Genomic DNA, 26167 nt, shown 5'->3' with positions numbered 1-26167 from the left:
AAATGAGTAACAGTAGGTGGACATTAGGTAAGGCTGCACTTTTTGCAGCGATCTCGTACAGAAAACTATTCGGCCCGTATATAAAACAGGTCCGCGGCTCCGAATCGTAGTAAAGGGACCTCTGACTGATACGTCGGGTACGTAGCTGAAAACTAGCTTTACTTTGTTGTCTGGGTCAACTTTGCTAGCGAGAGACAGAGAGAGGCGTTGAAAGGCTGCTGCAACGGAACTTATTCGTTCGGAGGAAAACACGAACACAGAGTGCAGTCGAGTCTTAATAGCTTACTTACAGCTGGGCTCGTCAGGCTCTCTGTTTGGCTGCAGTGGTTATTATTATATTTACATGCTTCCAGCTCCTGTTTCTGCTCCGTGACAGCTCGTACTTTTCCTTTTCCTCCCTCCCTCGCTCACAGACACATCACGGGTACGGCAGTTCATTCTCCCTGCAGCACGGACTACACTGCCCATCAGGCTGCATTGTTTAGGGCGTAGGTGTCAAACTCTGGCCTAATTACATTTGGCCCGCGAAGCCACTCCAAATTACTATCAGAGCTGGCCTACTGGTATTATACAGCTAATATATATATTGTTTAGTATTAAGCTTTGCTTGTTCCATATTCAGTTTTTCAGCAAAACGTGTTTGAGTCCATAAGAAAAGATTCATTCTTATATCTGGAGGAATAAATATATTTCAATAAATATTCATGTTAGCCCGCGACTTTGTTCCAGTTTTGGATTTTGGCCCACTGTGTATATGTGTTTGACACCCCTGGTTTAGGGCGATGCCTGTAACACTCTGCTATTGCCTTCATATTTAATCATTTAAAAATGTATTTCTTCACGTCATTATGAGACGTGAGATTGAGACACGGGCATTTCAGCCTCTTAATGCGTTTTTGTTTGGGTTTCCACCGGCGTGGAATTACCAAACATAGAGAGGGCACAGCCTAACATATGAAACAGGAAAAGACCGCCGTGTAATCCATTTATTTCAACAAAGTAACTGTATGCTGAATACCACCTTTTTAAACTGTAACTGTAACGGAATACAGTTACTCATATTTTGTATTTTAAATACGTAACGGTACATGTATTCCATTACTCCCCAACACTGCTGATGAGACACATCTGCATCTCACAGTAACGACTCAACAAACCTCTCCAATGTTAAAACCAATATCAAGAGAAATCACTGGTCTAGGATGCAGCAAAGCTCAAGTCCTCCCTTAGTCCTTAATCCATCCCACGATAAATCAGTTGTGGCAAACCTGCGTGTGATATTTGATTTTAGTAGTCACCCAGTCCTGCTGCTAATATCTGAGGATTATTGCAAAGATATGACCAACACTGAGTTTTAGTGATACTCGGACTATGTTTGATGCTTGTATTTCTGGTCAGTTCGATTATTGTAATGGTGTCTTATCAAGTATCAGTAAGAAATCAATTAGTGCTGTCAAACGATTAATCAGAGTTACTGTGATTAATTTTTATTAATCACGATTAAATTCATTTTTATTCTATGTTAATTGCATTTCATTGTGCATGAGCAAACAGACTCAAGAAAAAAGGGAATATATACGCACTTTTATTGAACATATTGAACATTCATGTTAACAAAAACCTGTAAACATTTATCCACATTGATGTGGCCCTGTTACTAAGACTAACTTGCTGTCATTGTCCGAGAGGAGAGCTGGCCGCTTCTTATGTTGCCTGCAACTGAGAACAGTCTCTCGCACAGAACGGGGGTTACAGGAGTGTCCAGATATTTGCAAGCGAGCAGTGTCAGCTTATCATGACCTCCTGAATGAGCTGAGCACCACTCCAAGGGACAGTCCTGCACACTAATGATCGGCTCTGCTCTGTACAAGTGCATGATTCTGTCAGGCAGAAACTCAACATCGAATCCTGAGCCCATCTGTAAAAGACTCATTTTCTTGGGTGACCCATCTTCACAAATCTGTTGAGGTGGGGACTGATCAAGCAGCGTTCTTCCAAGTGTGGTCTACACCCTCTCTCGGTCACTCTTGGGGAGGCACTTCAAGTCCTTGAAATGAAGAACCAAAGCTACGTAAAGCGTTCAACGACGATATTAACAGGTCTGCAGTTTGTTGCAATCCACTTGGCAATTGTGTCAATCGATTTGTCCGAGGTAGACTTACTGAGTCACCGACGCTTCGTGAGTGGTTTGTCGCAAGTTGGGCGAAGCATTAGCCAAGGTGCTAGCAGCATCCCCAAATAATGTATGCTTCATTTCACTAGCTGGGCCCACGTCCTCATTTTAGGATTTGAAAAGGGTGACTGAGGGTGGGGCACGTAAACGAGAATGAACACCTTGCAGAACTGGGGGAACCTATATAGATGACAGCCAGAAGGAGAGTGTTTGGAGGCGTGGTGCTGCTCCTGAAATTCCCGTACATAATCTCCAAATTTTGTGAGTTGTGCACAAAATTTTTTCATGTGTGAAGGTAACTCTTCTTGGACAAACTGCCTGAAATGCTTTTACAGGGACATTTCAGGGATTTTGAATCATTCTGCGCTGCAGATGGATTAATTGTGTCAAAAATTTTAATTAGATCTGCGTTAACAGATTCATTTTGACAGACCTAAAATCAATACATAGTCTTTAAAACGTTCAAAATATAGCATCAAACCTTTGTGCAAAAAACAAGAAAAGTGAACATATACAGACCAGTCCTAATGGACCTTTGCCTGTTCTCCAGAATACACACTGGAACTATTGTCCTCATTTAAATGTTCGATCTTTCCTGGAAGTTTTTATCTTATACATTTGTTCATGGCCTTTATGTCTTATTGCTAATTTTATTCTTTAAAGTTTTATTTTTATGGTAATTTCAATGTATTCTTCACTACAGAGCCACAGAACAGTGTCTTATTTTTACTTTTCATTTTTGAGGTTGCACTTCAATCTTGTACGGCCTATTTTTAAATTGATATGATGTGGAAATGCATGCACATCTACAGCAAAAGTGGGGCAGGAGCTGTGCCAAAAACCATATCAACACATGAAAAAACCAACAATTCTGTGTGATGACAGCATGATGAAGAGCAGCTATGCTTGAAAAGCTCCACACCACCAATATGCAACAAACAGGTAAAATTGGAGTTCTGCAGAGTGCAAGCTGTTGATTTTTTCCATCTATTTTAATTGATATGCAAATTGTTTTTATAATATATTCCTGCACTTTTTTTAAGGTCTGTTGTTTGTTTATTGTGTGTTTGGGAAGCACTTTGTAATGCTGGTTTGAGAAGTGCTATACAGCTATTTGGGCTGTTTTGGGGCTGTATTGTTTTAACATCACTTTCATTCAAGTGTTTCTAAATACATTTTTTCAAAGACACTCTCTGTGTCAGACATCAGAAACCAGCACCGGTGTTGGATAGCTGTCTTTCTAACGCTTAAACATATTTCCAAACAATAGATGATGAAGCTCTTCACCTTCTCTTGTGCCAGACATTTGAATTTGATTGTATATCTGTCTTTTAAACTAGTGTCAATTTCCTGGTTCAGTTTATTACTTCGTACAAAGACAAATCCAGAAAGTTTAAAGCTGCAGGGTGCAAGGACAGCTGTGACTGGCACATGTGCTCAGACACTGATTTAGGGAGTGCTTTATTTGCTCTAATATTGCACGATCATTTAATTGTGGATAATGATGTTGGGGATTAACATTTGTTTAATTGTTCAGTCCTGCAAGAAAGGATATTAGTTAAACAGGAGCCAAAACTTAGCAAATACTCAACAAGAAAGCCAACAACATGATATTAACCTGGTAAAGATGAATCTGCCGAGCAGCCCCTATTAACACTTATTTTTAGATAGTTTATCACATCTGGACTGTGGAAACTGGCCCGTTGGCATTCGTTGCACAGTATGTTTCATTTTTACTGTTTTTATATATTGACAGAAGATTTTTCAAAACAAAGTCTGATTCTGAATAATATAAACTCACCAACGACGTGTATAACTCGTTATCGCTGTGATATCGTTGTGCATCACGCTTAGCAGGAAGTCCCACAGATATCTGTCTGTCTCCACAGTGGGACAGATGGAAGGCAGGTTTTATTGCACACATTTCTCCATCTGAATTGATATAAGTAAAGTTATATATACCTGGGTTATCAATAACTCAATAAAATGAGTGTGGATGGATTAAAGAAGATTCAAACTGTTATTCTGATGCTTTGAAACAATTTATTTAGTGCAGCAGAGCATCACTCTGACAAAAAAGGGAATGTAATCATAGATTGGATGTAACTTTGAATCATACGTGAACACTCTGGAGGAGCCTCAAACAACCAGACAAAAAAAACAGCAGCAGGAAAGTTGTCCAACCAGAGAAGGGAGGGTCACATAAAACAACTGCACAGGTTTCACTCCGTCATCCATTCCCCAAGTGAGCACGATTACTGCCTTCCTCCAAAATGTGCATGGCCATCATACCAACTTTCTCTCACAAACAACGTTTGTCCATGCATCTAAACTGTACGTCTATCCATCCATTTATCCCCAAGGCAGTAAAATCTGCTTGTTTGCTGAGATGCCGAAAATTCACACCTCAAGGCCTGCATCAATTACACACACACACACACACACACACACACACACCCACACACACACACACACACACACACACACAAAACACACACACCTGGCAGGTCTCCGTCTCCCTGATGTTTTACCGTTTTTAATAAAAGCGTCTGCCATCACAGGGAGAGATAGAAGACGCACGCGTGTGTGTGTGTGTGTTGTGTGTGTGTGTGTGTGTGTGTGTGTGTGTGTGTGTGTGTGTGTGTGTGTGTGTGTGTCTTTAAGTGTGCAGACTTTGCAGCAGAGGAAGGCTTTTGGGATGAGGAACGATGGATAGTCAGACAAACAGAAAGACGCAGAGCAAGCAGTGAAAGTAGTGATGGAGGAAAAAGGATGCTGCCAGATACGTGAGGAGCCAAGACAGGCACTGGGGGAGGACATCAGTGGACAGGCAGAGGGAAGGCATCAAACACAGGATTAGTGACAGATGACGTTCAAGTCCCCTGTTTCTACTCTGCTTTGCTTTTCTGACACGCCAGCCCTTATTGTCCAATCACCGCGGAGCGCCAGAACTGATTCCGTCTCACCTCAGAAAGACAGATTCATGTCATACATCCTGAGACTAACAGGGAGTCAGATCCTTTTAGTACTGGGCTCTGATACAGTCAGAGGGTAAAGCCATCTTTCACTAAAGGCACGTCACACTTAACCTCAGTAAAATATTCCAGAGCTGCATGTTTTTATGACTGCAGGATAAGATCCAGCAGCTTCATGCACCATTTTAAACACATTTCTCCCATATTCAATCTGACGTTTTGGTTTTTTTATATATGGTCTTTTTATTAGGAAGCTTTTGTTCTAGACTAGAATTTAACTTTAGGATCTGCAGGTTTGATGAAAGCTTCGCTGCCCAACCCAAGCTCACATTTAACAAAAGGTTGGTTTAGCATGCCAGCGAGCCCATTACAGTCTGTCAGTATATGTTATGGTTAGTTTGAACTGTGTGACAGAACAAACTGCTTAGTGACTCATATCACTGTGTAAAGCTACCCATGGCACATAGAGTGCCGCTTCCTGTGTTTTTATTTAAACTTCAATATTTCAGATCATCATATAAATTTTAATTTTAGATAAGCTGGGGAAAGACAAAATGCAGTTTTGTAAATGATGATTTCTTTTATTAGGGTAAGAGAGTTAAAGCCACATCTCCACTGAAGGAACTTTCCTAAAGAGCTGGTCTGGGGTCAAACTCGCTGTTTTAATTATTTGAAACCATTCCTGCTTCAGGGGGTTGATCGGTTCATTCAGGAACTTTGGGAATGGAGCTTCTATCACTTAGCCCTCATCTGTTTGTTGTGTAGTCTGTGCTGACATTTGTAAATATTTGCTCATTTTGGACATTTTACATTTGTTTTGCTGCTATTACAGTCAGAGCTGACTCAAAGCAGCAGACTTTAATCTGTCTCCAGTTCAAGTGTGATTGCATCCAGCACCGCTTTATACTTTATTACTCCCTTTTGGACTGAACTGGGACTGCTGGTTGTTCACAGGTCGCTGTGTCAGCTGGGGCAAACTTAAAATAAGTGAAATGAATTTAGGCCATATTTGGCTGGATCCTCGGGTCCAGGGTTGTTAAGGGCCACAATTTACTGAATAGGTTTTGTCATCCTGACACTTGACAACAAAAACCACTCGGGCTTCTCAGTGTGGAAACATAAGGACTCAAACTGGACATCACATCACTCAAACGAAAACACCTTCGAGGTTCCATAAATCACCCGTGATGGGTCACCTGGCGATTTGTTCATTTTAAAACTCCAGCTGGATTACAGCAAATTGTCACCTGAGGGTGTGGAAAAAAGCGAGGCCTTGATGTTTGGGACGTGAGGTGCAAAGATGAATTACCCCGAATGCCTTTTAATCGAGCACACCGAAGGTTGCCCTTCATTCATCCACTCATTCGCCTTCATTTATGTTGTCTAATCCAGAAACTTTCAAGGATTTTAAGCTTTTAAGATGCTGTGCGATGCATAACACACTGTAAACTATATATATGACATGTGGTTATATTCAGGAGTATGATCAACACATGTATGGTGTACAACAAAGGGAAAGCTTGAATTATAACGCTTACACAGCTGACAGAATATTTGAGTGAAACTTTTATCAGCTTGCTTCTGGGTGAATTGATCTCGGTGCCGTACTCTGATGAAGCCAACGTGCTGAAAAATGTCTGTTTCAGTGATAAATCTTTCCCTTCATTGCCGATTTCCGCCTTCCACAGTCACCAGCCCATTACATACATCTTATAAGTTGATGAAGCACCGCCATGATGCCATTTCCATTTTCACAGTACAATACAAAGCCATAAACAAAACCGCGTGAATCACAGTAAACAATCTCAGGGACGTGATAAATGTGGCTCTCAACATGTGCCACACGACTCCGCCGCCGACGCCAGTTAGTGTCAAGAAACACAACAATAACAAGTACGGGCCACAGAAAAATGCTCCGGGACGCTCCCCAGAGCCGGCAGTTCTAGACAATCCCTCCATCCCAGACTCTACCCCACTACCCACCCACAGATACACATGCACTACTCAGCAACACCCTCAATCTGCTGGGCTCGGCAGCGGGTGGGAACTGGGATGTGACAAATCAGCGGAGACCCTGACAGTCAACTTCATGCCCGGCGATAATGAGCTCCCGCCGGAGACGGCTCTCGCAGGGAGGGAACTAAGATGTGGAAAAACTTTAACGATGCGCTAATCGGCCGAAGCGGAGTACGTAAAGGATTTTTAAAAAAGGAACACAAAAAAGTTCTCTCCTTAGCGAGAAGGATGTGAAAATGTAAGAATGGGAGGATGAAGGGAGGAGGAGATGAGTGGTTTGAAGACACACAGATGGGCGGACAAACATAACCAGGATGAGGGGATGAGCACGGGAGTCTCTGCGGAGGCTGGGAGAGTGTTCTGGATGTGCAGCGGATGAGGACGAGCTGGATCAGAGCACATGGTTTGAGTGCTGCATAAGCCTCCCTGGTGAACGCTGCGGTGTGTGCGTCTCTGTGTGCGTTTGTCTTCGAGAGCAGGTGGGTGAGTTGCTGTGTCGCTCGCCCACCTGTGCAGCTCGAGGAGATGAGGGACATCACATTCAAGTCTGATTTTGGGGACTGGGAGTGGAGTGAGTGGGCCTCTACTCAGCCATGTTAAGTCTCTGTGGCTGACAGCTTTCACAGTGGACTAACCGAACCAGACAGAAATAATGAGGCAAACCGGACAGCTTAGGTGAGAAACTGGGATTCACCCACCCGGAGGAGAGATTCAGCTGATGTTAAAATGTTTAGCTGTAATCAAAAATGAGAACTGATTTTCAGTGACCTGTGCTCTAAATATCAGTATGACGTTACTGCTCTTTTCTATTTATTTCTATCAACAAGTGCCTGATGGCTCACATTAAGGCACAGTGTGTGTTCTAAACAAGATGAAAAGGCTTTGTTTTAATATTAGTGCTGCTATGTAGGCTGCTAGTCTTACGTTCTGGCACCTTCCAATCAAGCACTGGTTGGAGGTTTGCGTAGGAGCCGGGAGCGAGGCTCCATTTCACTGCGAAAACCTGTTACAATGTGTTTGTGAGATGCCAGTAGACAGTTATCCCAAGCACCACTGCAGCCACCGATCGATACTTTTAACAATATCGACAGCGATAAAGGCGATTTGTTCTCGACCACTGTTAACAGGCCGTTTCATTTTTCTCCAAGTCTAATTAATCCCTTCTCTGCAGGCTGGGATTTAACGGGAATACGCACGTACCCGGCACCACTTCACCTGTTTTCCAGCTTCGCCTTCAAAGAAAGCTCCATGAAATGTCAGGGGAAGGAAGGAGAAAGAATTCGTTTCCAGCTCCTCGTCGTGCCTCAATTGTTGCGTGTGACATTTTACACCCCCGCCCCTCCTCCCCCATTAACAAAGCCATTCTTTACTGTGCATTCATAATGAAGGGCAGTTTAACTTGCATTTAGAAGCGCTGGGGGAAGCACATTTGTCCCTTCCTGTTCCAAACAATAACCAATTACCAGAGAGTGTGAGGTGGGCTTCGGCTCCGTGGATGAGACGCCTCAGACAGCGGAAAAGCTGTCATGGGTGGGAGGCTGGGGGCTGGACGCAGGTGGGGGTGGGGGCTTTATGCCTCTAATTGGAGGCAGATTTCACGCTGATATTTCTGATGATGCTGCAGCATGAGGGACACAGAAAGACAGAAAAAGAGGGGCTAGGAAGGGAAATGGAGAAAAAGGAGGTGAACACGAGGGTGTGAAAATGAAAAGCACTGATAAAGAGAGACAAGCAGACAGAAGGGGAGAGGGGGAACTGGGATAACAGATGATGGAAACACTAAGAGGGGGAGAAGAAGACAACAGGCCTCACTGCTGTTTGTCTTGCAGGGATAATATTCCACCAAAGTCTAATTCTGTCCATAAAAGCTGTCGGACTTTTTTTTTTCCCTTTCCTCCCGCAACCTACCCCCTCCCCTTCTTTCAGAGTGATAGTTGCCTTGGCAACCGTGGCAAATCTTCCTTTTCTCAAACAGATGTCCCATTTAGTTGGAAATTAGAATATGTAAAAAACCCATGAGACGCAAATTATTTCAAAGTTCTCCGGTGAAGAGAAGGAAACGAGGGGCGGGGGAGAGGAGAAGAAAGGAACAGAAAGAAACGAGGAAAAAAAGGACCAGAGTACCCCACCACTACCAGACACCTCCCCCCCCCTCCCCTTCTCGTAGCTCATCTTCTCTCCTGCGGACTCCCGCGCTTCAGCACATGAATCGTGGAGATTAGCCAGCTCATCCAGAGCTAGTGGCTTGTTCAGGGGAGGTGGATGGGCAGCGGCCTGGAAAGAGGGGTGGTAGGGTGCCTTCCTCTCCTTCATCCAGGATGGGGTTTGGGCAAACGGTAAGACCTGCCAGCGCGGCAGAAGGGACACGCTGCAGCGCGGCTCACCGAGCTGCCCTGGAGGAAGTACCTGCACACTGCAAAAAATATCCTGTTCTCAGGAAACCTCATTTAAGTTGGCATGCTGAGCCTTCAAATCCTACCAATATGTGTTCCTTGGTTTTGTTGCTAATAAACATGCACCTTAACAAGTTATTTAAGTCAGATTTCAAGAATCAATAATAATTTTGCAAATTCCTGCCATTTGGGTGAATTAATTGCTCTTGTTTCAGATGCAAATTAGTTCTTGGAAGAATACCCATTTCAACTGAGCATTTGATTAGATTTAAAGAAAGAAATTCACCCAAAACACTTTAATCACTTCAATAAAAAGAAACTGGCTGGGACTAGCAATTAACTGGCAAAATGCAAAGAACATCACGTCGTCCTGAGAAATTTCCAGCCCAGCTCTGAGGGAGATACTGGAACCGCTATTTTGCGCTGCCGTGCCACAACTGAACAGGCAGAAATTTGTCGCCGAACAGCAAGACCATCCACACCACAGACAGCAGTCTCAGTATGTAAACTCGCACCTGAGAGATGCCTCAAGGCAAAGCACAGTTCCTGTGTTGGTTGCTAAATTGCATTTTTAGGTAGAACTGTAACATTCTGTCTTTAAACGCGATCCCACAGTGTTCTGTGCTGTAGCAGTGAAATAAAACAAAGTGCTAATTTAGTAACAATTAAAAAGTTTCATTCCAGGAACCAGACAAATCAACGATCATTAAAGGAAACGGAAGAAAAATGACTATAATATCATTAATGCTTCATTTTCTTACCAAAGTTGAGGTTTTCCTTTGTGCAGCTTTATTAGCTTGACTTATGATATGTTTTAGTGTGACAGGACAGAATTCATCTAGGCAGTAAAACTAGTAGGTAGCAAGAAAACGTTTTACAAAATGTGATTTTCAGTACATGTCCAGCTTGTCCTCTTGCCTCTGCTGCCTTAATAATGGTGGTTAGCCTTTTCAGTCTACATGACTCTTCCAGCACATCTAATCCAGAATTTTTTTATCTCTCTCAGTGTTCTGTGTCATAATTATCGTCTTCCGGGGGGGTTGCCAAATTCCATGTTGTGCCAGTGCTCATCAGCCTGCTCGTTTGACAGCCTGATATCTTGATAGCCTGTGGATATTATTCCTGGTTCCTACCTAAACATGACAACGGGGTTACCATGAACCCCCTACTTACATGAAAAAACAACAGTTCAAAGCAGTTAGTTTATGCTGTTTTAAATTCTAGTAAACACAGTTTTAAAATCTATAGTTACAGAAAATTGTGATACAAACACTACAAGATAATAAACTGCAACCTTTGACAAGAAAATAACAATGCAAATTACAATTAAATAGTCCTAGCAGCGTGAGAGTATGCAAAGACGGGAATCTCAGCATTCCCTAAAAAGAAAATTGGTGAGAAAACGTGCCTCAATTTCAGCGCATCAACATGTTTGTCTTGCTTGCAACCCTCATTTTAATGCAAGTGGTTCACTCTGAGTTAATCTGCCTTTTTTCACAGTGAAGACGTTTGTTTTTGCAAAACTGCTGCAACAAATGAAACGGCATTTAGAAGACGGGGAAATGAGACTTCCCGGCGTGGACATTTCTTTCAGCGTCCACTGCGTCCCGTCGCCCGTGTCTCTGTGATCAAACCCTGAACATCGCCGCTCACAGATGAACTGCCGAGACAGAGAGGCAGGGAGTGCTGTGTGTGTGTGTGTGTGTGTGTGTGCGTGTGTGTGTGTGTGTGTGTGTGTGTGTGTGTGTGTGTGTGTGTGTGTGTGTGTGTGTGTGTGTGGCGAGGCGAGGAGGAACATAAGGACAGAATCACTTTAATTTATTTTTTTCTCAACAATTGTGCGTGCCTTGAGCAGGGAAGGCATGTGTGAAATGGAGGGAAATGCCCTAGAGCATGCCATAACACAAATACACATACAAATGCTGACACACACCCGTGCACATAAGTCCTACCCCTGGAGGCCATTTAACAGGTAATTTAAAGAGAAATCCCTTGAGGGAAACGACACAGTAAATGTCCTCCCTTCTGCTCTTCTTCCCTCCATAACTGTTTATTCTGCTACGGGGCAGCACACAGCACTTAGGAAGGAGATAAAGATGAAATTGAAGAGGAACAGGAAGACAGAAAAGGGAATGGGTGGAGAAGGTGGTGGTGGGGAGTGACGAGTGTTAAAGTAGGCCATTTTTCCCCTTCTATCCGTTACCAACCCCCTTAAGTATCTGTTTATTAATGTTCAGTGTTCTTAGGCTACTTTATTTGGGTCCTTTGGGAACGTAAGTGCTATGGGGATGGTGGTGTGGGAGAAGGGATGGAGGAGGGGAGACGGATGGAGGAGAGAACAAGTCTCGGGGGAGCTCAAGAATCTCAGAGTGACTCCGATGTTAATTTAGTTGGGGCTCTGGTGAGGAGGCCTAGAAAAGCATGAACTCCCAACTGTATGTCTCGCCATCTTTTTATCTTTACAGGAGCACGCTGCTGCATGATACAGCGCGTTGACTACAGACTGTGCATGCATTACATAGTATTCCACTGCATACGTAACATTTGGGTTTTTAATGGATTGCTTTCCTCCCAGCCGCTGATGTTTGTTCCTCTGAGTTCAATTATTGTTTACCATAAAGATATATAATAATACAATAATGTGAACATTTTACATCCAGAGCTTTAAAAAGTAACAACACTCCCAAACCGTAATATTTTAGGCTAGGTGACAAATCGTCAACATGTTACGCTTTGGGCCACCACGAGATCGGAAAAATGAGGAAACATGAGAACCGTTTGGAATCAATCTACACATGTTTGTTCATTTGACTTAAATTGCTTTGGAAAACACTATCTAACGTCATTAAAGTGCTGGTTAGGGCTGGAATACATTCCTTGAACGCGTATTAATGCGGGACCGTCATCCTACTGGATTTCATCCATAACCCGGCTCGTAGCATAAGAATGCAGAAGGTCACCTTTCGCGCTCTTCAGGAACGCCGTGAGAAGTGACAAATCGTCAGGATGTTACGCCTCGGGAGTGAGAACGGGCTGAAAATAAAGAACATTTTCAATATTTGTGACCGGCACACAGGTAAAGAAATGTCTTTCTCTGAAACTAACTTTGTTTTCCAAACTTCTTCAACCTTTTTAGCAAAAACTGCACACAAACACACAAAGCTACTGGTGTCCTGGTTTGCTCAGTGAAAGAGGGAATTAAGATTCACACAGGATTGAACCAGTAACCAGTTGTTACCTGCTGAAAGCCTTCAGCCAATCAAGCGCTATCCAGATGTGTAGACATTTACACATGAGTTGACATTTAAGAAAAAACCCTGAAACCAACGAAAACAACACATTTTGGAATAAAGCCTGTGTTCATATTAAATTTCGAGGCTTCATTCATTCTTAATTTTCCAGAGAAGATCTGCTTTTTGCTTTTTGCAGAATCCCAAGCTGAGAACCTTGAGTTAGATTTCCCCTTTTTTAACTAAAACGTAGCCGGTAGGTCAGCTTTACTGAAGTGGGTGTCATTACTGAAGCAAATCACAAGAGGTCACTTGCTAAGAAAGCAAATATGTTTTGTTCTATAAGTTTGTTCATACAGGAGTTAGACTTCATCACATTAATGTAGTTTATGTCTTCATTCAGAGATTCATTAGGATTCGTGGGTGCTATATTCTGATACTAATCAGATAACTTGTCTGGAATCCCAAACCCATCCATCTTCTTCCACTTTCTGTATGTAATCCAGGATTGCCTGGGACCTATCCCAGCTGTCGCAGGAAAATAAGAAGGCTCCACCCGGGACAGGTTGCCAGTCTGTCACAGGACTGACACAGCCACTCAACCACTGATGCTCATATTCACACGTATAACCAAAAATAACTGACTGGGAGAAAAACAGAAACAGGGCGAACATTCAACACAGAAAGGATTCAAACCTACAGCCTTCTTACCGTGCGGTGATGGTGCTAACCACTCTGCTGCCCTAGAAGCTCAAACAGTTGTAGCTTGAACACTTTATTTCCTGCGGCTGTGTAATGGCCCATCTTTTGGAAGTAAAGTGCACAGTGTCATTTGCTGTTAGAATAAACTGAGGACTCGATTGATCAATGTCTGGAATAAAGGATTAGATGTATTTAAACCTTTCTCTTTGCAACTCTCTTTCTTTGGAAAATGCTCATGGATGGATCCTGGTGGCGTAAAATCGGTAACCTCAGTAAACTCAAAGAAAGTCTCGTACTGATGGCTGTAAGCAACAAACTAACAACAGCTCCTGTTGTTAGTTTGTTGTCAAACCCAGACTGTATTCAGGTTATACTAATGATCACTGCTGGAAGCAGAAAAAAGTGTGTCAATCGTACAAAGTCTGATCTGGTCAGGTCAGGACCTTTTTATGGAAACCTGACGGTGACGGTTCACACAGGAAGCTGACGCACTGAAATAGTGCCAGATTAACAGGTAGGCTCGCATGTGTGAAAGGGGCTTGTGTGTTTCAGAGGTGAAAATATCTCCAACACTCCAGAACTGAGAGTGAGCTCTAAACCTCAGCGCCTTCGTGTCAGTACGTACTCTCTGAATTCAGCAGCGGTGTTTACGCCTCTGAAGCCAGAGTGCACATAAACATGTGTGAAGTGCTCACTAAGTGGAGCCATGCTACAACACAACACTGTAAAACGGATTTAGTTATGGATTAGCTGCCGACCTGTAATCAGGGCCTGCACGTTGTTTTCAAAGCATCCTGAAATGAAGTGAAACCAATGGCTGGCCGGGAGGCAGGGAATCCGTTTAAAACTGACTGATCTGCAAAATGGTCATCTACACAATTTGTACTCAATGGGCTAAAACTCACATCTCCACTGATGGTGTGTTTTCAAAAGTTGTCTGTTATTTCCCGTTTCCCTCCATCTGTCAAAACTTTCTCTGAAGTCTCTCCTCATCAGAACAAGAACAAAGCAAACTCTAAAAGCTTAAAGAAGAGAAACAAGGTCACGGTACCTTGATGCCATCTCCACCATCATTAGACTCATTATCACTAAAGGAGAAGCTCTGCACACTATTACTGTATTTTACCTCTTCGTTTTCCACCCCTCCCCCCTTCTCTCTTACTTTCACCAGGGCCGTGAAAACAAGCAAGTTAATTAAAGTCAGTGAGAGTCCCTTCCGTTTGCCGCTCATCAGTGAGGACAAGCCATCAAACACAACGCAGGTAGTCCATTTCTGTCAAATGAGGGAGCTTAGAAAGGGAAGATGGAGGAGGAGAGGGAGGAGGAAGATGAGATGGAGGGGGACAGGGAGGAGGAGGAGATGAAGAAAGAGGAAAACGGCCTCTCTTCATCTCTTTAGTTTTTGATGAGCTTTCTTAATTGGGCCACTATAGAAGGAGAAGTGAATCCTCAATAATTAAAAAATCTAATTAAGGAGACTTTTGCATCTCCGTCCTTAATTATTCCACACGGAGCAGTGGGGAGCGATAAATTTCTGCCGTTTTCATTTAAAGAAGAAAACAGGGTCTCTCGCTTTCTCTCCCCTGTCACTCCGTGCAAATCCCCCATCAACAAACACACTACTTTGTCCCTCTCATGCCTTTGTGATTTCTGTGTGTCTGTGAATGAGCCGTCTCCTCCGCCTGTTATCCGCTCCTCAGAGACCGTCATTATATACGTTTAAAGAAATTGAACTTTTTTGGATCAACACTATAGGAACCTCCCCGGCCTCCTGCTCACGTGCTGCTTTCATTGCCCCAATATTTTAGAAAAAACTCAAAGACGTAAGGACAGACAGACAAAGACATTTAAGGTAGCTACTGTATATCTTAACTCTATAAAACGTTCCTTAGAATCTGAAATCAAGTCTCTAACCCCATTAGCTCCCAAGTTATAATTGCTGCCCTCTAAAATTCAATTATTCTAAGCATCTGTCAAACAGCCTGAAGCTAAACAGACACCCGTCAAGGTTTTACATTCTTCTCTCACATAGAAAATTGGAAAATAGGATATTAGATTTTGGTTCTCATGAAAAGACTCAACCCAACAATGACTGTATCCAGCTAACAGGGATGATGTATCACAGCCTTACAGTATATTCTTTTCTACTGCATTGTTGTCCAAAACCAATAAAAAGCACGTCACTGAGCTACAGTGTTGCATTCATAATGATGAGCATGTTGAAATAGGAGGGACTTTAGTAGGAACACATAAGTCTCGAGAGCCACGCTCAGGTAAAAGGAAACGGTGATTTTTAGCAGTTAGAAGTGTTTCTTCTGAGTCTCGTGTAATAAAAAATCACAGCCTTTATTTATCAGACTGAAATCACTCAAATGCTCAGGAGAGGAGACAGTCTGGCAATGTTATATTGAGACTTTGGTTTTACACGTATCTGTGTTTGTTTTATTACGTTTAGGCAGTGAACCACTGTGGTAGGTTAGGGAAAATGTGGTTTGAGGTAAAATGCAGAATTTCAAATTTGCCTTCATATGTTTGACCACAAGAGGACAAATACATGTTATGTATACAAGGGGTTGCCTGAAAAGATGACATCAGGAGATAATCTTGACCCTAACCCTGGTGGGAGCCTGTACTTCTACACGTTAATGACAAACCTCAAAACTAAGGACACTTTGGCTTTTACCTACTTCATGTCGCACCTGGCTAAACACACGTGTGTGTCTGTGCGTGTGCGTGTGTGCGTCCATCTGAACAGCCAATCTTCAGGGGGTTGGTGGTTGATGGAATTTGTTTCAAATTCAAATTTTGCTGCTTTTATTATCTCTTGTTGAAAGGTTTTTCTGTTTTGTCAAAGGTAAGCAGCACACAGAGAAGCATGATTTTTTGCAGGACTACGATTATTGTTATTTAAACGTGACTTATTTTATGATTATAAACTGACTGAATTTGAGTTTAGAAAAGTCAGGAAACAGTGAAATCTCCATCATAAACAGCAAATCCCACACTGACATGGTTTCATCCAAATGCTGTTTATCCTGAACAGCAGCTGGAAACACACTAACTTTGTTTTTCTTTGAGTTCATTTAAAAAAACAAACAAATGAATAAAAACAAACATTATTGTTTACAATGACTTCCACAGTTAATCATAAACTCTTACATAGTCAGATTAATCACTGATTTCTTTAAGCACTGATATAAGTACATCCAGCTGTATCAACTGTTGATACTTCCTGGTGTCATGAGTAAAGCTGCAGTCACGAGCAGATCAATCTGAATAAAACATAACCTGTGACAAACTTACACTGAACAAATGTGTCACGTGTGCAGATTACTTCAGCTGGAAAAACATTACACACATCATTGGCCACTGTTTAGGAAAATGTAACACAGAGAAAGGAGTGAATTATTGTGATAGATGCTTTTGTTGGAGATGTTTTCATTCCTGCTTCTATCAGACGTGACTTTCTACTCTATTGGCTACCGATATAAAAAAGTTGTGCAGAGCGAGAAGCGCATACTCGTGGCTGCATTTGTGCTGGTGGGGGAGCGGCTCCATAAATGTGCAAAGCTGCGTGTCCCGGCCATGCAGCTCATTATTAATAATGACTCAGATGTCATCTGCCGAGGTTGCCAGATTGGTTTCTGCTGCCTAGAATCTTAGTTGCTAAATTATGAGTAGAGAGTAGTTCTGAGATACCAAGCATCCAAGATCTGTGATACCAGCTGGTGAAACTATTATGTACTTTTCGTGTGAATATCGGATTTTTGGTGTTTTTAAAAGCAGGATTCAGTTCAATTAATAAAAAGTCCTCAGAATTCTTTGCTCGGAAAATTATTCCTAAATACAAAATGCACTCATCTAGGATTTTGTATATGAAAGAACACCTTTATCTCAAATACTGGCTTTTACGATTATCTCTAAGGGAAGCTCATACTGATGAAACACACAATTCGGCAACAGAAGAAAAACTACTGAAACAATAACATACTGGAACAACTAAAGAAGTCTCACCGCAGCATCGTTATGTCTTCTTTCCCATTTTTTAGAAAAGCTAGAATCTAACATTTTAGCCAATAAATCACAGCTGCGCACCATCGCAAGTATGAAATAATGTAATTTTAGTATTCAATTAATTATATACAGTGTAGCTAAAAGGGCAGCATCTTCCATTTACTCACAGTAACACAAATGTTGCAAAAACGCAATCCTTTTTCAATAAAGTAGCATTTCTTCGACAAACATCGCGAGTAAAAGGAAAACGTGGAGGACTATGATGACAATAGAAGTATAACACACATGACAACATCATTTGTATCAACACAACATGGACATGAAAATGAACACCTGACACTTAGCCAAATATGTGTCTGTGTGGCTTAAAGGGCAAACAGGGTGAAAGCTCCTGATTGGGGTCCAAGCATGTACAAGCTGTGAAATAGAATTTCCTTAACAATGACGGGTTTTTACTCGGGCATGGCCTCCCACGTTTAAATGACGACTGATTAGCAAATTAATTACAAAGGATTTGTTTTGTTCCTGCTTTTTATCCACCTGAGATAACAACCTAATTCACACCTCGGTACTATACTACAAAAACCAATGAGTATCATCATGGTCCAGATGATGATGATCATTAACATAATAATAATAATGACAATTTAAAGTAGAACACTTTTGCAATTGTTCATTTTCTGGCACTATCCCATGATTTCCTAACCATCTTTCCAGTGGAAACACTTTGGGAATCTGTGCCTTTCCTTCCTCTTTGGAAGCGCATGATTAGCAGCATCTGTCTGATACTAACCCTCAGAACGCTTTTCATTCCTGTAGAAGCAGCAAGTGTGTACTTGGTTTTTTGGAGGACTGTATAAATCTATTGCTATCCACAAGCTAAACTAGCTCATTGATCAGATTGACTAATGATGGCCGAATCTGATTGAAGTTTCTCAACAATTAAGGGGCTAACGACGAATACCTTTGAAAGTCCCAATTAGCCACTCTGGCAGTAGAGTAATGGGTTTCCTGCTTAAATAATAATATACTAGGTAGAGAAAATTACAGCTTTTAACATTAGTATGAGCCCACTTATAATTATAGCTTAGCATGAATTATGACCTGGTTCTGTCTGCATTTGAGCAATTGTTACCATAATTGGACTTAGACAAATCTATGCACATTTATTTCCTACTTATTATCTAATACATAGAAAATAAATGAATGCAGTGAATAAACAATCTATATATACAGGAAACCAAAACAGTCACAACAAATAAATCAATACTTGATTTTTAAACATGTGTTACTTTTTTTTCTTTTCTGAATAGCCGTGAGCAATTTTTAAATCCACTGCGTGTTCATGAACAGTACACTCAAAAGTTAGGCTGATATGAGCCACATGCATACTTAAAGCCTGTAAGAGTCAAAGTTGGGATAATCAGCTTGATATTACAATACCAAAAATAATAATAATATTTCAGCCTATTGTTCTCCAAGTGGTCTAACAGGGTAATACTGAAGTATCTGACCTCAGCTCTGTTTAAAGGTGACAGAAAACCTAGCCGGTGACAGCAGACTGGGTTTAATAAAAAATGCTTTCAGACATGAATTTATAAGCACGTAGCAGTAAAGCAGTAAAGACACAGAGTTCAGACTAAGGTTTGAACTCATAATTAGGTCATGTATGTGGCTATGTTAACCTCTGTCTCTCTTCCACAACATGTCTTTATCCTGTCTTCCTTCTCTCATCCTAATCACAATCTCTGTACCTCATCACCCAAACTTTCCCACTATTCATCTTTTCATAAGAAATAATATTAATGTGTGATTAGGCTGCATCGTGTACAATATAATCCTTTAGTATTGTAGTGGTGCTATGAACAGCTGGTGTCTGCACCAGCGCTCATATTAACCCCTCAGAATGTGAAACAGGTAAAGAGACTCAGAGCAGAGAGTTACTTCACATTCAGATTGGCACAGGAAATCTGTGAGGACGAAATCAGGCTGAGTGGTGATGAGGAAGAGACGCAGAAAATCAACTTCCACTAACATCAGCGAGTCACATTTACTCTGACAGCAGCCATACCCTTCATGCACACAAACGTAGATACTGTAGATCGATCTTTATTCACTTTTTTTTTTTTTTAACTTGTTTTGGTGCTTGTCAGCCTGTGAAAAAGGGGACAGAGGCGGTTCAGTTCTTCCACCATAATATTCAACATTCTACTCTAAGACTGAGACATGCACATGAGTACTCCTGCTCTGTCCCATCAGCTCTCAGACAGAGCATCTTTCTGCAATATGTTTGTGACAAATGGCTTGTAAAGTCACATTAGCATCAGAAGTGGGGAAACGGAGCAATGCCCCTGCATCTGTCTGATTTTTCAATACATGAAGAGATAAATTAAGAAGCTTTTGGAAGTAAGAAGGATTTAATATCAGCTGGGATAGTAAAAGGTTGCATGTGCATCTGTTTGTGTATACGACAGAGTGTGCGAGGAGCCGTAGGGGCCTGCTAGGAAGCACACAGCTTCACAATACCTCTTAGTAGGAGAGGATGAAGTAGGAGTGAGGGACCCCAGGAAGGAAGGAGTTAACGGCCCGTGAAGCCAGATGGATGGAGGAATGGAGGAGGAAGAAGACACACCAAGTGATGAAAATGGGAGGCATAACGAACGTTATAGGTGACAGAAAGAAATGAAGAAGTCAAGCCAGTCACTGCTCAGGAAATGAAGGAAATGAAGGAAAGAACAGAGTCACTGTTTCTGCTCTTTCATTTTCCCCTCTTCTCTTTTTGGTCTGAGATAAAGACGGTCCCAATTAAAATTCAATTACATTAAAATAAAAACAAATAAAAAAACCAAAACAAGTTACACTAGCATGGTTTCGCTTAAAGAAGAGCGTTACTGGTTACTGCAAATGAATATAAAGCTGCTCTAAGGTGTCGTATGATAAATGATTTGTTTCCTAATGGCAGAGGTCTCGTCTAGGATCATAATTCTGCAATCCATAAAGTATGAAGGCTCACTGAACATGTTCATGTGAAGAAAATCAAATGAAACAAAAGTCATGGCCATCAGATTCACTTGATCTCAACCAGGCTAAAAACATTTTGGACTGAAAGAGCTCTCCACCACTATCTGGAGCCTTTTCCAACTGACACAAGGCAAGAGGCAAGGTATACCCTGGGCAGGTCACCAGTCCACCACATGGCTAACACATCTACAGCCAATTCCTTAGAAGTTTGTCTTTAGACTCTGGGAGGAAGTCTCTGGGAGTACCCAGAGCAAACTTGTCAGGCACGGGGAGAACACGCCCCACAGAAAAAGCCCAGGCCGGGTCGGACATAGGAACCCAGAAGCTTGTTGCTTTGAAGTGACAGGTCTGACCACACCATCACTGGACATTTTATAACTAATATGTGAAGCTTGTTAGTGAAATTTTGACTTGTTTCTGTTCTCTGTGTGAGCCTGTCCTTTTGTGAGCTCCATGTACATTTAGTTTGGAGGTAGTAACGTCAGTGCTTGTGGTGGAGGGTGTGAGGTGGTGGGGGTGGGGAGATCAACAGGCCATACAGCGTGGCACTGGTATCACTATGGTAACACAGGTCATAGTGATAGCACCATCCTGCTACACTGTAAAATCCTAAAAAGTTAACAATAATGATTTTTTTAAGTTGAGTAGGTTACGCTGGTGTTTTAGAAAACGTTACAGTTTAAGAATGCATATTGCAATCAACTAAGAATCCTGTTTGAGAAAACACAATCAGCTCTTTATACAAAGTAGTTACTGCCACTGTATCTGGACAAAATGTGAGGAGCAGTGAAATAATGTGCCGCAGCATTCAAAAGTGCCAAGAGCCACATCTACGAATTCCTTTCAAAGAGGAGATTGAGAGATTAGAAAGGTGAGAAAGAAATACAAGGACGAGTGGTTCTTTAATTTTCCCAAATCAAGAGGTAAGGGTGGAAACAGGCGTGCAGAAGGTGAAGAAAGGGAGGAGAAGAGGGAAGAGAGAATTGGTGTTAAACAGAAAAAAAAGAGCGGAGGATTAAAGAGAAAGAATAATGAAAGGATGCTCAAAGGTAATCAGGGTAGACATTAAGAAGGAAGGTGGTGAGAGGGGAGCAAACAGAAGAAGGGGAGAACATGCAGAGCCTCCAGCTGGAGCCCCTCTGTGCTGCAGGAACACACCCTGGGGCTTACACACACACACACACACACACACACACACACACACACACACACACACACACGCACACACGCACACACACACAAGTATGTAGTCCAAGACAAGCGAGAGGACATGAGGGTGCATAAACCCATGACCAGACATTCACACATTCGCACAGACACTCATCACATCATGTGGCCATTAAACCAGCGAGGGCCAGCTGATGAATCCGAATAAATCTCTTCCTAAATCTGCACACCGCTCTTCCTTTGTCCCGCCGTTTCTGTCCACATCTCTCCCCAGATTCCTGCCCTCCGTAGGCGCTTTCACTTCTCCGTTCCCTATTGCCTTTTTCTTTCTTGACTTTTCCATCTATCTCTGCTCACCTCAGGCAGCTCTCTGCAGTGGCCCGAGCAATAAAGTCAGGGGAACCTGCTATCACAGCAAACCAATTACCCAGCACACACACACACACACACACACACACACACGCACACACACACACACACACACACACACTAAAACAGTGTCCCTGGGAACCTGTCAGTAAAACACCTGATCATCATCATCATCATCATCATCAAGTATGTCAGCCCATCATCAAACCACTTACACACACACATGCATGTTATCACATCCTGCAAAACTGAAAGCAAATCCAGCAAAAGATAAATAAAGAAGCAGATAACTGATCAGTTTTAGTGATTCCAAAGGTCCCCTCAGACCTCAGGAACTTTCTTCTTCATAAGTATAAAATCTTGTAAAGAATCACACTGGAGGACGAGAACTGCAGTTCATAAAACTCTCTTTTAAATGTTGGGGGGGGGGGGGATTAGCTCATACTTTAGCATAGGTCGAAAAAGGACAAACATTGTTGATCACCATGTCAAAATACTCGCTGTACAGACTGGTAAAATATTAGCCATGTAAATGCCCATCAGCCCTGACAATGGATCAAAACAAGACGAGTGACTGACAATGAATTGCTGAGCTTGTTTGCAACAGAGGAATTTAAACTTGTTATGATGCTCGTCAGCACAGGGGTGCAGTGGGTAGCGGTGTTAGCGATGGTTTCTCATTTGGCCTGCATGGGTTGCTCTGGGGCCTGCCACACAGTCTAAAACACACATGCTAGGCTTCTTAGTGATTCTAAATTGGTTGTCTCTGTGTTAGTGATGGCAGCTGGGATAAGCTCTGCCCTCTGCAACAGTGAATTGGTTAAGCAATTAAAAGAATGAAGATATAAACTTTCTCGTGTAATATGTCGCCTCAGCAATCCAACTGGTGCAAAAACACTCTTTAAAGCTTTATCAGAAAGCTGCCCAGAATTATGTGTTTTTGTGATTTTTTTCAAGGAAAATAAAAACAAAATTCGGTTTCAGGTTTGAGCCCAACTCATGGACAGATGCATTTGCTTCAAGACAAAGGGCAAGAAAGGAACTGCTGAACCACTAACAGTCCCATTTCTCTCATTCATTGTGTAACATGTACAGTGCATTTATTTATTTGAATGCTACCTGGCCTGAGGTTTGCGCCAAGATTATACGTGAAGAAAAGTAGAAACAGCCAAACTCAAGACTGAGTGTTGACCCAGTCAGACCCTTACAATATACATGGGATTCATTTTTTATTCACAGTAAATTAAAGGATATTTCCAGTACTGACTGGGTTTTTTGACTCTCCACTTGCTAGAAGAATATGCTAGTAGAGAATGAAAAGGGATATTAAGAACTTTCCTACCTTGAAGAAAGTAGACTCATAATTCAAGTGGATGCTGTGATGAAAATTGGATGTGTTATTGAGCATAGCCAGTGCAATGTGCATGTGGAAACCGCTACACCATGGAGTCAACCTCCACATGTCAGATTGCATCACATTATAAATCTTCAACAATCTGTTATATTTGACTACGTTTGAAGTTACCACTGCATGACTCGTGTCAGCAGATTTATATGTTTCTATAAGAAAACCAAAGAGTCAATCCTTTGTTAAGAAAATACTCCACATACTGTACGCGCAGCCCTAGTTCTAATATGAAGAAAGAGTCACTCACCAGGGGGAGCCATAGATTCTGAAGCCCCGCACGGTGACCTCAGAGTCCTGCAGGTAGATGCAGTTGGTCAGCAGTGACTGGACGTTCTCGTAATTCTCTGGCTTGAGCTTGGAGGCTGAAGGGAAGTAGTAGAAGTCCTGCTTGATGAGGTCTGCCATAAACTCCTGGTCAAAGGTCAGCTCATGATTTCCAGCAATTACTATCTTGATGTCGTAGGGGAGGGTACCTGAGAGGGTAAGTGGAGTAGTGAAAGTTATGGACAGGGAAGAGGGGAAAAGAGAAAAGAAATGAAATTTGAATGCAAAAGTGGTAAGAAGGATGGAAAATGAAAGAAAGGAGAAAAGAATGAATGGGGAGTGTGATCAGGAGGCCCAATTCCATAAGGAAAAATAGATGGGGTGGTGGAGGATCATTTTCAAGGGTGAAGAAAGAAAGAGAAAGAAATGACAAGAGCGGAGGGAGAGGAGATGATGAGGAAAAAGATGAGAGAGTAGGAAAGAGAGAGAAGGGAAACAGAAACGGGAAGAAGATATCAGCACAAAGAGGGGAAGCACGGCAGATACCCGGGAAGGAGAAGAGAGCGACAACTTTAAACCCAGCTCAGATGGCTTGGCATTCACATGCAACAAGGCTTTCTAGTTGTTTTCCTCTATATTTCGAGTAAATCTGTACATCTGTCTTAGATTCCCTCCATCAGTCAAGGTCTCAACCCAGTGCACTGCTGTCTTCTGTTAATGGAAGCATAGCTGAATGCATCCGTCAGGGAATCTTTATCTGAAGGATGGATGAGGAGGATCATTGTTGGCTTTACAAAGCAGAATATTAAACATTTATAGACTACGGCAATAACTGCTGCATCTTTAGCCCCTTCGTTTCCATCATCCCCTTCTAATCAAAGTCTCCCTCCTTCAAGTCAACGTGCATTCTCTGCTCTATTTCAGCAGCCATAATTGGCTATTCAAAGCTTGGCACAGCAGGACGCGTGATCGATCTTAGCTCATCAAACCCAGCAGTAGCCGGGCCTTCACACTTCTACACAATGTTTTCAAAGCTCGGCTCGGGAAACAGAGAGCTAACACTGACAAACATCTGGGGGTCTGCTTTGTCAGGTAAAACGGCTGACGGAGGGTTCAATCACCGCAGCTTTTTTCTTTTTTTGTTGCTGGCAGGACGACGCGGCACGCAGCTGAGCACGCCGGTTTGTGTGTCAGCATGTGTGCGCTTGCGAGCGACTTTCCCATGCGTGTGCGAGTTTGCACGCATCTGTGCATGAACGTGTCATGTTAGTGAAAAGGAGTAATTAAACCGAGCTTTAGAAGAGGCTGACAGCCCAGTGACGGCTCTGTCATAACAGCCAATCACAGCCCAGTGACAGAAAAAGAAAACGAGTGGAAGAGGAAGGAGAGAGCGACAGAAATACTTTAGGAAGCCCAAAAATCCTTGAGTGTGAAGGAGGAATAATAACAAGATGAAAGCAGCTGTCAAAGAGTGCCCATCTCTGCAGTTTGGGTCTGGGCCGCCCCCTCTCCCTAACACAGCTCCAATTTGTTTGGCAGAAGGGCTTGTGTTTAGTTGTCAAGCAGACACCAAAAAAGGCCCATAAATGAGGGGCTGCACCTCAACAAAGGCACACGGACACAGATAATCAAAAGATGTTCCTTTTTGTTCCTTTTCCTCAGGGTTTGGCATCTGAGGCTTAGTCATCCCCAAATAAATCAATGTTGGAGGAACAATACGTTCTAAAATATCATCATATACCAATCATATACCGATTAAAGCTCTCGGGACCGCTGGGAATTCTGTGCTTTACTTTCAGAATTTCCATTTGTGCTCCAAAATGCATAAAATCCCTGCACATGACTGATGCAATAATTGGCATGTGTTTCGCGTGCCAACTGGCCTGTGTTCTAAAGTGCGATGCCAAAGCCTGCACCGCGGCTACTGAAGTCTAACATTTACCTCTCTATGCCACACGTTATTCTCACAAATTTCAAGTAAGTTAATGGGGGTACAAGAAAAAAAGTCATAGTGAATTCATTCATTACACACAGATTATGGCCATAGTAACACTCAGGTTACAGCTCATGTTTGTTATCAGCCATTCAGTGGACACCATTAACTTGCACAGACTCCCCATGATAAGGCACTTCTCTGATGGAGAGTGGTCTAGAAGGAAAGCCCCAGACTACAAGAGCATAGTTGCTGTTTATCAATAACCAGAATGAATATTGGATGGAAGGTGCATCTTCTGGCCGGCAAGAATAGTCTTCAAGAGGACACATATCACCCTGAGTCAAGAAACACAAATGTGTGGATTTCGTTATGTTAATAGAAAGACTTATGTGAGTTTTTGCGAGCCTCTTTAAAAAATACACCAAGGGGCTGGGAATTTAATAAATCTAACAACAACTACAATACGGCTGCAAGAAGATAAGCTGATGGTCATACTAAT

The 26167-nt window shown here is 42.3% G+C and overlaps 1 protein-coding gene across 1 annotated transcript in view; it reads right to left on the bottom strand.

Annotated features, from left to right (window-relative positions):
• mpped1 (metallophosphoesterase domain containing 1) overlaps nt 1–26167 on the bottom strand; it is a 100882-nt gene that overhangs the window by 43432 nt on the left and 31283 nt on the right. Inside the window, exon 4 of the mRNA XM_086268448.1 lies at nt 23716–23941. Within this exon, the coding sequence (XP_086124574.1) occupies nt 23716–23941 (226 nt within the window). The remainder of the gene's footprint in view (nt 1–23715; nt 23942–26167) is intronic.

The sequence above is a fragment of the Aulonocara sp. 'chitande type north' Nkhata Bay genome, linkage group LG17 (assembly GCF_057382095.1).
Source record: "Aulonocara sp. 'chitande type north' Nkhata Bay isolate Kocher_YH1m ecotype deep benthic linkage group LG17, A_spYH_male_GT1.1, whole genome shotgun sequence".
NCBI classification, from domain to species: domain Eukaryota; kingdom Metazoa; phylum Chordata; class Actinopteri; order Cichliformes; family Cichlidae; genus Aulonocara; species Aulonocara sp. 'chitande type north' Nkhata Bay.
This window is presented reverse-complemented; position numbering and strand designations above follow the sequence as displayed.